General features: G+C 35.9%; 1 protein-coding gene across 1 annotated transcript in view; it reads left to right on the top strand.

Moving 5' to 3' along the window:
- Positions 1-14141, top strand: part of LOC110112105 (protein DCL homolog, chloroplastic) — a 47319-nt gene extending 33178 nt beyond the window's left edge. Inside the window, exon 3 of the mRNA XM_020844201.2 lies at positions 13718-14141. Within this exon, the coding sequence (XP_020699860.1) occupies positions 13718-13882 (165 nt within the window). The 3' untranslated portion in view covers positions 13883-14141. The remainder of the gene's footprint in view (positions 1-13717) is intronic.
- Positions 14142-15315: the final 1174 nt, after the last annotated feature.

Genomic DNA, 15315 nt, shown 5'->3' with positions numbered 1-15315 from the left:
AGAGAGAGAGAGAGAGAGAGAGAGAGAGAGAGAGAGAGAGAGAGAGAGAGAGAGAGAGAATATTCTTTATATTATAATGCATGTGTTATATGATACAAAAGAAAAAGTGTTGGGAATATATTATATAAATTAGGTAATATCCCACGCTAATACACAATGTCTATAATATGTAATTCAGATATATAGACATGGTCCATATCCGTAGAAGATTCTAATATCAATCAAAACTTCAAAACTCAATCAATCATGCAAACAAAATATACAAATAGCTAATGTATTAGAAACATTGCTTAGGAAAAATTCTTCCACGTAAATATATAAACCAAATACAAACTACTAAAGAAGATAATGTTTCTTCACAAAAACATGCAGCGTATGGTTAGACTAGTAATTAGGTATGAAACTTTAAACTCACACGATAGTTGCTTTAAGTTTATTCACATCTAAATTGAAATTGATTAGCTTTGACAGTTTGACTCGAAAATGGCTCACTAGAAATGCGTTCAATTCACACAATCAATTTGCTGCATGATATATGCACACATGTGTCAACACATATGCATACATAGATATAATTATAAAATACTTAGTATACCTGAGTGTATATATATATATATATATATATATAGGTAATAACCTTATTTTCCTTAGAGATAGATTAGCCTTCTTATTTACTTGTGCGTTGATATACTTTGCATTTTGGGACAGCAATCAGCAATGAGTGTTTTTTTTTAATTTATTCAGTGTAATTTTTACTTCAATATTTTCAAGTGGATGGATTTCCTTTCCAATTCCTTGAAAGTAGGCATGGATAAATCGGAGTCACATAAATCATGATGGCTAATTCCAAATCACATAAGTGTTTATATTTCTAGTATATTATTTCGACTTTATATTTTGTAATTATTTATGGTACATCATTCACAATTTTGATGATGCTTCAATTTCAAATTACCGTCCACACTTCAAAAAGGTTTAAAAAAGAAGCTTCAATACTTCTGATAATTACATGAGGGATCTTAAATTTATGGAAGCAATAGTCATTGCAAGCTTTCCCTGTCTCCACCAATGCAATCATTCATATAGATGTAGATGACTTAAGAGTTATCTTGATTTAGGCTTTGTTTAGGACGACTTTTTTATTAATTTTTCAAGCAGTTTTTTAGTATAAAATATTTTAAACTAAAAAATTTTACATTAAAAAGTTGCTCTTTAGAAAACAACAAGCAAGCTTTTCCAAACAAAACCTTAATCTATATGCCTTGTTCAAATCAATTTCAACTCGAACTAGGAGTAGCTTATTAACATTGTCCCAAATGAACAGACTTGTTTGGCAAATGGAAACTACCCAAACACACTCACAAGGAGAATAGTAGGCAGGTAGACGACAGTGGAAATTTGGGATTGGAATAATCGGATTACTGAGCAAAAAACTTGAACGGTAACAAAAGAAGGAACATAAATTGTATTTTTTATAGAGCAGCTGATGAGAAGAATCCTAGCAAAACTCCAATCATATGAAAGGAAATAGGAACAACATTAAGAAGCAATCTGACTATATCAGAAGTATAAGAGGAAAATATCAACAGATAACAAGAAAAGAATCATAAATAATGATTAACAACATTATAAAGAACATGAGATAATAACATCGGTAAAAGCTAGATTTCAATGAATTCATTGATTCTTAATTAGGTTTTATTGTTTTCAATGTTCATAACTATTATGAATTATTCTAGCATAGAACTATTGAAGTGTTATGTGAATTAAAACATTATATTTTCTCTAGTTTCCTCTCAGACGAGAAATTATTAAAATTAGAAGTCCTTGCTTTGCAAGGTTTTGTGTGTATAATGATTTTGTACATCTCATATTAGATTTGCATTAAAACTCTAGATGCTAAAGAAACCTACATCAATTGCACAAGAAAGATTGGTCAATTGAATAAAAACCTCAACGATAGACTTGTTTAGAGCAATAATACAGGCAATTACAAGATGTTATTTATAGATATTTGTTAGAAAACCTTGAAACAGAGTTAAGGGAGGGAGGATTGGAATAAAAACTAAATCCAAAAAGGAAGGCTAAACATATTGATCATAATGGTATAAAGGAAACTGCTACAAACTTAAGGGTAGCATCTATCATTCACCTAAGGAAATTGCTAAATATATCTTTTAAAATTAATAAAAATTTGGTTAGCAAGTCTGCCAAAAACAAAATATTGCAGCAAAAGGTAAAGATATATTACAAGGCTTCTTTGCGGTACTGCTCCATAACTTGCCTCCATACAGGTAAAATATCTTCAGAATACACAAAGAAAATGGGATGATATGTTACAATTAGAAAATTTTAATCTAGCTGAAAAAAAACTGAACTTAGTGTTACTTGAAAATACAAAGTTGCATTTATAAGAAAATACATTGTGATCATGTAGATAAACAAGTTCACAAGCTAAAGAAAATTCAGCAAATTAATGAAAAGTTTAACTTAGAAAAAAGAGAACAAGAAATTGTTTCCTGAAGAGAAAACGAACCAACCATGCTATAGTATTTTACCTTCTGAAGGCCACTGATTTGGACCATAAAAGGGTTTTTTTGCATCAGGATCATCTTCAATAAATTTTATTTCAGATTTTAACAAGATAATTTCGGATAACCCTTTCCGATGCATGATGTAAATGCAAAAAGAAAATTGAAAAATGAGAGGGGAGGAGAAGCTTGGGATTAAAAAAAAGAAATGGAATGAAGAAGAAGATGATGAAAATTGGTTGATACTCCAAAGCTCTCCCATCAACCTATCACGTTCTATGCATCTAAGGTGAAGCAGATGGAGGTGACCTCTGATAGGATCCTAAATCTCTGGAAGCAAAATCCGTGGGATATAAAGCTCATTTCACTAAGGAAATTCTCCAGGTTAGAAAATTTCAGCAAGATCCGGAAGGCTGGAAAACAGTAGAAGGGAAGTCGGATTCGGGAACCCAAGACTTGCGGAGGAGATCGAGGTAGAGGTCGAGATCAAAGTCGAAAATGGGGTGATCGCTGAATCATTGCAAGAGAACATCGATATCGACGTCATCGACGATGTTAGGCTCAATCTCACCACGGAATTAATCTGGATTTATTACCAAATCCTGTACTTCGCAGGATTGACGAGATTTGGCCGAAGAAAAGCGCGAAAGGGAGAAAGTTACCTTCAGAACTAGCGAGCTCCCGTCCTTCCTTCTGATGAAAATGTTGCAACTTCCGATCCTACAGGCAAAGGGGACGTCGTCGAAGAAGCGAAGTCGAATGAGAACGAAGGAGCCGAAGAAGTCACTCGTGCAATCTTACACCTCTAGAAAGTTACCTTTAGAACCTGCGAGCTCCCGTCCTGACTTCCGATGAAAATTTCGCAACTTCCGATCTGACAGGCAAAGGAACGTCGACGAAGGAGCGAAGTCGAACAAGAACGAAGGAGCCGAAGAAGCCTCTTGTGCAATCTTACAGCTCCTGCGAAGCAATGAAGCCGAACAGCAATGACGATGATTCCAAGATTTCTTCCGATGAATTTCAAATTCGCACAAAACAGGCCCCTAATACACGGCTAATACATCCGAATATTTACTTTTGCTCCGCACAAAATGAACCAAGCAACTTAATTTAACAAATACATGTATTTATTTTACTTTACCCCCCTAATACTGCATACCAAACAGCCCCTAAGTAAATAAAGAGAATTGTTGGGAATTTTTGTATGTGGTCTGGTCAATGTATTAACTCTAATAAATCCTCTATTTTGTTTGGTAATTATGTTAGGTGGAGGAAGAAAAAAAGGATTTCCCATATTATGGGCTTTAAAACGGTGCATAACTAAATTATTTGGGAGTCAAGATTGCTTTTAGCAGAATGGTGGCTTCTGATTTTCAGAACATTATTGATAAAGCATTAGGTAAATTCAATACTTGGGGATATAAATTCATTTCCCTTGGTGGGAGACTTATTATCGTCAAATCAGTAGTCTCATTTCTGTTGTTTTTATCTGCTCATTCTCTTGTTCCTAGGGGAGTTTTGAAGGAGTTAGACAAGATGTGCAGGAATTACATTTGGCATAAGCAGAACGGTATAAATGGACTTCATTATGTATCTTGGGAGGTTTTGTGTATGCCAAAGAGTTGTGGTGGACGTGGATTGCATTCTTGTTCAAACAAAGGGGGACCTTTAAGAGCTAAATTGGCGTGGAAGGTTTTCACAAATTCCGAGTTGCTTCTTTCAAAGATTTTTAATGCTAAATATGGTTCGGTCAGTTGGGGTGGTGAGTTGAAGCTGTTCTGCTTCTTGAATGATTATTTCGGTTGGGGCTAAAGCATTGGCTCCTATAGTGAGGTGGAGAATTGCTAATGGTGAGTCTATTAGAATGTTTAAAGATATTTGGTTGCTAGATAAGAGGATAAATGAATGGCCTACTTTTGTAACATGTTTTGAAGATAATGAAATCACGTTAGATAAATTTATTCTAAATGGAGACTAGAATGTCGCAGAGCTGAAGGAATTTTTCGGAGATCAGTTGTTGCATTTTATTCAGCAAACTAAGATTGTTCAAGATCTTGAAGAAGATAAGTTGGAGCTTATTCATCAAAATTCAGGGAGATCTTTAACTGCATTGGCTTGGGAGGCTGCGGGTTAGGTGAAATCAGATATGGTGTATTGGAAATGGGTTAAAAAGCCGAAGCTGAATTCTCGGGCCTGAGACATTTTGGTGGAGACTATTTAATGATGATCTTCCTTTTAATTTTCTTATGTATAGAAGGTTGAGGGATATGAACTTCTATCTGTGAGGTTATTGTGAGATTGAAGATTCTGAACATGTGGTGGTGAAATATGTTAGGATTTCTCAAGTAATAATGTGCTTGAACAGGTGGGGATTTCTTTTGCCTATGTTTTCATCTATGGAAGATTGTTATAAGGAATTGGAATATATTTCTGGTAAAGATGCTTTCTTAGCTAATGTGTATTGTTCAACAGTCTATTTAATTTGGAAATCAAGGAATAGATTATTTCATGGAGAATCTCAAAATAGTATCACTGGTATTGCAACAAATTCTATTAGCTTTTCTTTTGTGGTTCATTTGAATTCATACTCACGTCTCTGGGGTGTGAATTAGTCTTATCAACTGTCTTCTAATATTTGGCACCCTCCTCCCGATTGGATTAAAGTAAATATGGATGCATCTTTATCAAGCTCAAATTTGGCTGGCATTGGTGGTGTATTTCGGGATCATAAGGGTAGATTATTGCTTGCTTTTGATTTTAATGGTATTCGTTGGGATATCTATCAATTGGAGTTTTCTGTTATCTCTTCATTGGGCCGGTTTATAGAAAATTGAATGTTTCAAGTTAATGGAATCATTATTAAAGGTAATAATTGCAATGTGATCAGATTTTGTCAAGATTGGTTTAAGAAGGAGATGGGAAAGAATGGTGATTATTTGGAAGAGCTTTCATTTTTAAAAGAGTTCAAAAATGTCATTTTTAATTTTTCTGTTAGGTATTGTAATAAGTTAGCAGATTGGTGTGCTAAGTTTGCTCTTAATAATGTTATTTTTTTTTGGATGATTTGAGTAGCAAGAGTATTCCTCCTTCCTTTGTTAAATTGTTAAAGAAGGAATATATATTGCGTTTTGCACCTTTAAAAAAAAATGGTGATCTTGATCATCAAGATGAAATCCATAAGAAACTCAATGTATCTGCAAGAAAATGCAAAAGAAAGTGTAGAGGGAATATCATGCATGCTACGTTTGTTTCCTAGCTTGTGAAAGGCATGTGTGTTGTCTACAAGTTTGAAAGAAAGCTGCATCGAATGGGGGATACCACTTACAAGCAAGGATAAAAAGGTTATAATGTATACAAGCATTAACAAGCAATGATGATGGTATCGACTTGAATAGCTCCCTCCAAAACTGGCTGAGGAACACTTTGTCTCGATCAAACAATATCAACTCTGGAATATCATGTAGTCTAACCACCTCCCTGATGAATACGGTTTCCACTGTCACAGAGGTGTAGGGGTGTCATAAGGCGATGAAATTTGTATACTTACTCAGCCTATCAACCACCACCATTATAACTATGAACCCCTCTGATCGTGGTAGGCCATCTATGAAATATATGGACACTTTCTCCCATACTTTGTTTGGTAGTGATAACGGTTGTAGTAACCCTCCTGGAGCCATAACCATATACTTGTTTCTCTGATACTATTCACACCTCTCCATTATCTCCTTCATATCCTTATGCATTCCCTTCTAGTATAAATAAGCAGCAAGTATCTTATATGCCTTTTCTACTCTAGAATGGCATCCAATTGCACTCCTGTAATAGATGGGGAATATGGATGGAGATTCGTGGCATCATAAACCTTCCATGATGTAAGAGTCTCTTCCCCTCAATATAGTAACTTAGATGGCTACTATTGTCGTTCATCAAATCCGCCATTATTTTCTCAACTCTTCATTATGCATGATTTTTTCCTTGAGGGCCCCCCGATCAACCATCAGTGGTACTGAAACAACCAACTCCTGAAATTCCCCGTCACATCTGGATAAGGTGTCGGCTCCTTTATTTTGCAAACCAAGCCTGTACTTGATCTCAAAATCATAGCATAATAGTTCGGACAGTCATCTCCGATGTTCCTCAATCACCATCCTTTGCTCTAATAGGTACTTCAAGCTCCTCTGATATGTCCTGACAATGAAATATCTACCCAAAAAGTAAGGGCGCCACTTCTTAATATCCAAAACAATAGCCATTGGCTCTCTCTCTTACACCGACTTCAATCTAGGCTTGGTTGACAACACTTGACCGAAGTATGCTATATGTATGTGATTTTGCATCCGTACTGCCCCCAACCCATATCCCGATGCATCGGTCTCTACTACAAAGATCTGTCTGAAGTCTTGAAGGACTAAAATTGGAACTGTAGTCATGACTTTCTTCAATTTCTCAAAATCCTGAGTCGCTGCCTTTCCCAACAAAAAATTATCCTTCTTCAGTTGCTCGGTCAAGGGCCAAGCTATGGTACTATACCCCCTCACAAATCTCCTGTAGTAATCAATCAGTCCTAGGAAACCTCTCAATTCCCTTAGGTTCCTAGGCATAGGACATTTCTAAATTGCCTCAATTTTTATTTTGTCATCCTCCACTCCCACCTCGGACACTACATGTCCCAAGTACTCCACATTGGATTGGACGAAGTTGTACTTCTTTAGATTGGCCCTTAGTTAATGCTCCTGTAAAACTCCCAGGACCACCATCAAGTGCTCCAGATACTCAGTTTTACTGTACACCAAGATGTCATTAAAAACATCATAACAAACTTCCTGAGCTACTTCCTGGACATCCTATTCATCAAAGACTGAAAATAGCAGGGGTGTTAGTACGCCAGAATGGCATTAACAGAAACTCATATTACCCTTCATGTGTCATGAAAGTTTTCTTTGAAATATCTGCCTCCCTCATCCTGATTTGATGGTACCCCGATTTCAAATCCAATTTGAAAAACATGACTACCCCATTCAATTCATCTAAGATCTCACCAATCACATGAATATGGAACTTATCTAGCTTTGTCCCCTTATTTAAAGCTCTATTGTCTAAATAGAACCGCCAGGTCCCATCCTTCTTCTTGACTAGTAGGATTAGACCAGAGAAAGGACTCACACTCGGCCTGATAATCCCAACCTCCAGCATCTCCTGGACAAGCTTTTCATTTTCATCCTTTTGAATTTGAGGATAATGGTAGGGACATACACTGATCGGCGATACCCCTTCAAAGTAATGGCATGCTCCAACTCCCTCTATGGTGGTAGACCCTAGGGAGGTTGAAAAACCTCGCTGAAATGTTCTATGAGTGGTTGCACGGAAGAGAGAATGTCGTCCTCCTCCAATCTGACTCCCTCCAAGTGATGCAACTCCACCAAATGTCCTCCTCCACCTCTTCTATGGTTTTGATGAGGTACTTGAGAGATATTCCAGTCTTAGATAGCCCTGCATCATCCTGAATCACCATTCTCTTCCCCCAACCACTCGTTCCATCCTCAGTGTCTTCCAGTTGACCTTGGTCTCTCCCAAGGTCAGTAGCCACTTCATTTCCAAAATGACATCAGTGCTTCCCAATTCCAAGGGAAGAAAATCTTCCATCACTTGTATCCCTTGAATGGTAAACACCACTTCCCTCCAGACTCCTCTACCCATTTTTTCCTTTCCCGTGCCCATCATCACCCCATATCCTCTTGTTTCCACTAATGTCACCTCCAGCAAATCAACAATCTGTGTGGAGATGAAATTGTGGGTTGCTCCACTATCTATTAGCACTACCACCTCTTTATCAGCTCTCTCTCCCTTTACATTTGTAGTGTGATTCGGAGTGAATCTCATCACTGAGTTTAGAGAGACTTTTGCCATATTCAGATGCAACTTCTCCTCTTCCATCTCTTACCCGCTCCTACCTCCCTCTTCAGCTTCCTCATCATCAAAAGAGTTCAGTCCTTACAGCTATGCCCTGACATATACTTTTCGTCGCATCTAAAACACAACCTCTTTTCCCTTTTCTCCTGTATCTCCTTCTCAGTCATCCTTTCGAAATTTCCTCAATTTCCCTCTTATCCATCTCTCTTCTTAGGCACTTCCTTCAGACTCCCTATGTCGCTGGCCTTGGGAGCCTAAGAGGGGTGGTAATTCCGTACGACCCCCCCCGCCCCCTCCACAAGTTTGCTCCCCCTATGCCCCTCATTCCAACCTGATTCTTATCTCCACCAATTGGGCTAGCTCCATGGCCTCCCTCAGATCTCTTAGCCTCATCACCCTAATTGCTGCTTGTATATCCGATTTAAGACCTTTCATAAAATTCCCCTCTAACACTGTCTTAGAGAGCCGGTCTAATCTGCTGGCCAAGTACTCAAACCTGTCACGGTAATCTGCCACAGTCCCCTCATGTGTCAAGGCAAAGTATTGCTCATAGAAGTCTCCTCCCCTACCGGTTCGGAAACGTTCTAGTAAGAACTCTTTGAACTCCCTCCAGTTCCAGATGGATTGCTTCATTCTCATCATTGGTACCTTGTCAGTGCCTTCCCCTCTAAAGACAGCCTATCGCCGTCAGGTTTTCTTCCTACGTCAACAGCGAAATATCGTTCTACCTTGTAGATCCAGCTATGGCCATCCTCGGCCTTATAGATGGGCATCTTCAGCTTCCTCACCTTCGGGTTACCCCCGTTGCCCCTGAATCCTCCATAACCTCTCATTCTGCAAAGAGGTGCTCCCCACTTGTCTCGAACTTTCCACTGGCGATCATACCCAAAACCATCATCAAATTCCCCTCTTCTTCTTTCAAATTCAGCACGTTTGCGACAGAAATCTTCCCTTCTCCCTACAAAATCAGCAGCTCTTCTGTCCAAATCAGTGCTTATCTCCTGCCTAGAAAGTGGTTCTAGAGGAAGCATTCCATCTTCCCCCTCCAAGATCTCCACTTCCGGATTTTACCTTTCCCCTAAGCATGTTAGGGTATCCACCTCTTCCATGGTCGCCGATAGTTTCCCTTCCTTCCGATGTCACCAGATTTGTCTCAGTCGTCACTTTTAGCAATTTCCTCAACATATCTTCCATCACGACGAATTTTTCTTCCATCCTTTCATTATTGGCTGAAATATGATTTTGGAAATCAGAAAATTTTTCCTCCAAATCTGATTTTTGTTGCTCAATTTCTCCTTCCAAAACTTCAACCTTCTTCTCGGCCATATTTCTTCCCAAGCTTTATGAGAAGATCTTCTTTCGGATGAAATTGCTCTGCTGAAATTTTAGAATTTTAGCCGCCGATGGTCTTAAGACAACGCTCTAATACCAATTTGATAGGAAATACTTGATTTTGCAAGAAACCTAGCAGTGATTGGTGAAAAACAACAAGAAAACTGCTGATTACAGCAAAAAACAGCAACAGTACAGCAACCATATTGAGAAATATGAAGAAAATTGAGAGAAAAACGAAGAATTTCACCAGTGGATGCAGGAAAACAACAAACAATACAAGTTTCTTCAATTCGAGAGGAAGAAATAGCTCACCAAATCTCTAGCCAAGCTTAGAGCCCAAAGAAACAAACCCTAGATCTCAAATTTGACTTCAAACTCAAGATGAAAACCCTAATTCTCCCAAATGAACTAATTAAAATAAAGAGAACAAATACAAATCCCTAAATAACCAAAAATTCAAATTTTCCATCCTAAAGCAAGTTTAATTAAGTTGTGGTCCCCATCTCTCCAACCGGCCCCTCTCTCTCCTCCCCTTGGTTCTACCCCCTCCTCTTGTAGCAAAAAATCGGTCCAAGTTGGACCGTTTCAACTGGCCCTAGGGCCGTCCTAACAGTTAGTTAAACAAAGATATAGAAAAAGTAAGGATTACGTTCAAGCAAAGTGTATTAAGGATGAAGATCAAAAACTATTTTTTATTAGTAAAATTTTCAACAAAGGTCGAAGATATAATTTGATAAATTTTTCAATGAAGATTGTGAAAATATAGTTGACTTTAATGATCGTAGCACCTTAAATGAAAATAGATATTTTTATTTTTAATGTCGTATTAGTAAAATCAAAGTTAGAATGACTTTAATAAAAATGTATGATGAAAAATTGTTAAACCTGATGATATTCAGCCGTGACACGTTCACTAAAAAAAATTCTTTTGTAGCTAATCATTTAGCGGGAAGAATTGAAAAACTCAACAGGAGGGAGGAGAAAGAAATCATAGTGACTTGGTCTCAGGCATCTACCATTATACCCACAATGATTGGCCATACAATCGCTATTCATAATGGAAAGGAACATTTACCTATTTATATCACAGATCGTATGGTCGGTCACAAATTGGGAGAATTCTATAGGGTTGTGGGGAATAAGTGTGTTGATTCCTAATTTTAAGAATAAATATGATGCATAAGAGTGAATTATTGAGGAATTAAGTTAATGTGTCATACATTAAAATTATGGGATAGAGTTATAGAGCTTAGGTTACAATGTGAAACTAATTTTTATCAGAATTAATTAGGATTTATGCCCAGTAGTTCTACTATGAAAGTTATAAATTTTTTGAGACGTTTGATGGAGAAGTATAGAGAGAATAAAGATGATCTACATATAATATTTATTGATTTAGAGAAAGCATATGATAAGGTTCCAAGGGAAGTGCTATGAAGAGTTCTAGAAAAGAAAGGAGTTAATAATGATTATATTGAAGTCATTAAGGGTATGTATGCAGGAGCTATTAGTTGTGTTCGAACATAAGGTGATTTGACCAAATATATTCCTATTTCACTTGGATTACATTAATATTTGAAAAAGTTGAATTATGGTGGTTAATCTTATAGTCTAAAGTTTTTCACTTTTATAGATATAGAATTGAATACATAAAGTTAAATTTTAGTAAAAGTAGATCCAGTGGAGGGATTATGACTTTGGCCTATCAAATCATTTATAAGAGTACAGTTTTAGATATCTTAGGTCTATTGTTCAAAATGATGGTGAAATAGATTAAGATATTATTAATAGAATTTAAGTTGTATGGTGAAGGGAAGGAATGAATCGAGTTTATTGTGTGATAAGAAAGTACCCCTCAAACTTAAGGGAAAATTCTTCGAGATGGTGGTGAGATCTATAATGCTTTATGGCGCAGAATGTTAGCCATTAAAAAGAGAAATATAAAGTTAAGTATTGCAAAGATGAGAATGTGCAGGTGAATAAGTGGCTTCACTCTTAGTGACAAAATGCAATATGAGTACATGCATGAAAAGGTTAGAGTATAATAGTTGACAAGATTAGAAAGAGTCACCTTAGATGGTTTGGACACATAAAGCGTCGGTCTTCCGATGACTCGGTTAGGAGAGTAGATGTATTGAATTTGGTCTATGTTAAGAAATGTAGAGGTAGACTTAAAAATACTGGCAAACAAATATTAGAATTGTTCTTTTTATTTTGTTTATAGCCAAACAAGGCATTGAGGAAGCTATAAGAGAGATTGGGTGATTGTCTATAGAAGGGAGATGGTAATATATTTTGGGGTATGTTTGGAATTACACCTCTATGTACCAGGTGTTTTAGCATTTCTGATGTTTGAGATCCATTCTTGAGCCTATACCTCCCGGATGAATCCTACTTCAAGCAGCTTGTTGAATTTTTTTAAGTGGGCTTTCTTATCTTGTTAGTGACTTTAGGTTCTTTGTTTCACTGGCTTGTTGCTTGAGTGTGTGCATTCAAGTGGTGGTAAGAAACACTCAGGTTTATCTTGGGCATGTTAGATCGATCTTATGCATCAGGTTATTTTGTAACGAAGTTATTAACATGATTAAGTAGTTATCTTGTAGTATAGAGTTGAATTAGAAAGTCTAAATAGTGTCCATCAAACATGGGAACATCTGTTACACCCTCAACGGCAACAGCCCTTCGTGGTTTTCATATTTGTATCTATGAAAATTACATTTACATTATATTAATTAACAATTTTGGATTGAAGCTTGCCTTCGTCGGCCATCATGATCTTGAGTTGAAAATATTATTGCATCATGATCTTGAGTTGAAAATCTTATTATTAAATGGTAAGATAATATTGTGGCTTAGAATGGATTTAGACGGACCTTTCTTAGATGGCATTATAAATTGAGTAACCTATGATGCTTTGAGGACCACAAAAGTCCGCGTACTTGATGTTGTAGCATCGATGATCACTTGACAGTACTATAAAGTTGATAAGTCCTCAGGATCTGTAGATTCTTTGTTGAAGTCAACCAGAGACATCCCCACAGATGAAGCTTCTTTTGGTCAATACACAAATCTTTTTAAGGTGTAGGGGATGAAGATGTTGATTTAGCTACCCTATTTAATGAGGATGCGACAAACCTTGAACTTATATATTACTTAAAGAAAATCATGTTTTTCAAGGCGTTGTAGTTGTGAGGCAAACCATCATTTGCAAATACTAACAAGTGATGTGACTCAGGCCAGATTTACTTTTGTAGTTTTAACTCATCTCAAATTTTATCGCCAAGAAGCTTCCACCCACCTCCATCTCGCGTCGCTCTTTATGGTGTTGTAAATCAGGTTGCTAGCTATATAACTTTGTGGCGGCCTTCCTCTTATTGGTCTAGGCATATTTCTCCCAAAAACTTCTACAAGCATCCCTCTTTTATGGACTTCTCTACTATGGCCTTTAAATGGTGGTAATTTTTTTATCTCATGCTTGTGGTCGCTGTGAAGATAATAGAATTTATTGGAGTTCCTCCTGTCTAGTAGAGCTTAGATTTTACAGGGATTCGTAAAATACTTGTAATTCTGAATAGCTGTTAAGATCGCAATTTAAGTCTGATTAAATGGTGAAAATGGCTCGAAAGGGGATGATGAAAGTGGCTTTGAGCTTGTAAAGCCTGAAACGATAAAATCATTTATGACACTGTAACCTAATATATATTTTGTAATATGATAAATAAACTCATTGTTTTTGGTCAGTACTTCGTTAGTTTTCTTGATGTTATATTTTTAAGTTCTTGTACGGTCTGGACAATTCTGTTTTCTGGGCATGAAGTTTTTTTAGTGGATTTCTTATTTTTCATTTTTTTAGTATTGTTCGAGAAAACTAATTAAGATTATGCTTTGGTCTTTTGGTCGGTGTTGTATTTTGTTTTTTTATTTTTATTTTAAATCAGGTTGATCGGCATCCTCAGTTTAGAAATTCAAGATGCCTCTTTGTTGTGCGGACAGATGGTGTCTGGATTGACTTCTCGTATCAAAAATGCCTTCGAGCATACATTAAAGAAAAGTATCCTTCTCACGCTGAAAGGTTCATAAAAGAACATTTTAAACGCATCTGAACTTAAATTTTTGCATCTGATTGCTGGTGAAATATGACTTTCTTTTGGAGATCTGATTACTCCATCTGTTGTATGCAAAGCTTCCAAGCCATGTTATTCTAATATAGAATTTATGGAAATTTGTCTCTAAGATTAAAATATCATCGATATTTATTGGCTTTGTAGCTTATAGTGATCAATGCTCTATGTGGAGCATTGCACTCATGACAATCGAATGTTTAATTTTCAAATCAGGTTTACTGCAAATTTTATGCCGTGAGGAGAATCTGTCTGAAATGAACTGAAAATTATTATTATTGTATAATACACGATAAGATAAACCAAAATATACACTTACATTCAATCAATGAATTGAACCCTTAGCATGTTTAACTTCAAAGGTCACAAAAGACGGGAATGAAGCCCATGGGGTCACTTATTGGGAGTAGAAAGCTTGGTCGGCAATTCTTTAACCCGTTCAGCCAGCTATTTTATTTTGATTCTAAGACTACACAAAATCAATTGATTTCTAATAGAAAATCAGCTTTATTTAAAATAATCTCTATTTTGAGTTGTAATCACTTGTGCGTTTGTGGTAATCTAAAATCAATATTCAAAATAATATTACATAACATAGCATCCTTCAACTCTTAACAAATAGGAATTATGGTTGACTAATTTACTTTATTTATGTTAATAAATTGTTAAGCTAATCTACTTTTCATTCAACAACAATAGTAAAATCTTTACAATTAAGCAAATAAATTGTGGCAATAATTAAAGAACTAATAAGATTTTATTCACCTAGCCTTATAAAAAAAAATTCCTTGACGTATCTCTACCTTAAAATGCCTTTCTTAGCAAGTAAGTTGATACAACCTATTTACCTAAAAAAAAAAAGTTGATGCAACCTAACCTCTTCAACGTAGGAAAATCCAAAACCTTAAAAAAAAATAATTATGAATGAGCTAGTTAAATATTCTCTTTTAATAATGAAGACTAAAGGAAACTCTTCAAGAATTTCTTACTTAACCAAAAAAGCTTTGCAAATTTCTTTTGTATGTATCATAAGACGACTGCTTCACATTATAACTCAACAACTCAAAGCAATTGAATGTATGTAGTTATGGATCACCACTTTCATACAACAATAGATATATTATTGGTCGTCTGAATTCGCAAGTTAAACATAAGAAAGAATTTGTTTACTCTATATATACAATTCATATTTCTTACTAATTAATATGTGAAATTGTTAATGCTTAAATTGATACAGCATATGGATATCCAAAGTGAATGATCGAGAATATATAATAGAGTATTTGCTTTCTTGTGAAAATATGTCAAGAGTTTCTTTCAATGAAATTACACTCTTATATTCGAAGACTATTTATAAAAATTTGTTACAAATGAAATTTATTGTAATTCAAATATTTATTCAGATTTGCATCGAA

The sequence above is a fragment of the Dendrobium catenatum genome, unplaced genomic scaffold (assembly GCF_001605985.2).
Source record: "Dendrobium catenatum unplaced genomic scaffold, ASM160598v2 fragScaff_scaffold_414, whole genome shotgun sequence".
NCBI classification, from domain to species: domain Eukaryota; kingdom Viridiplantae; phylum Streptophyta; class Magnoliopsida; order Asparagales; family Orchidaceae; genus Dendrobium; species Dendrobium catenatum.
Note: the sequence above shows the minus strand (reverse complement) of the source record. Positions and strands in the feature narration are given on the sequence as shown.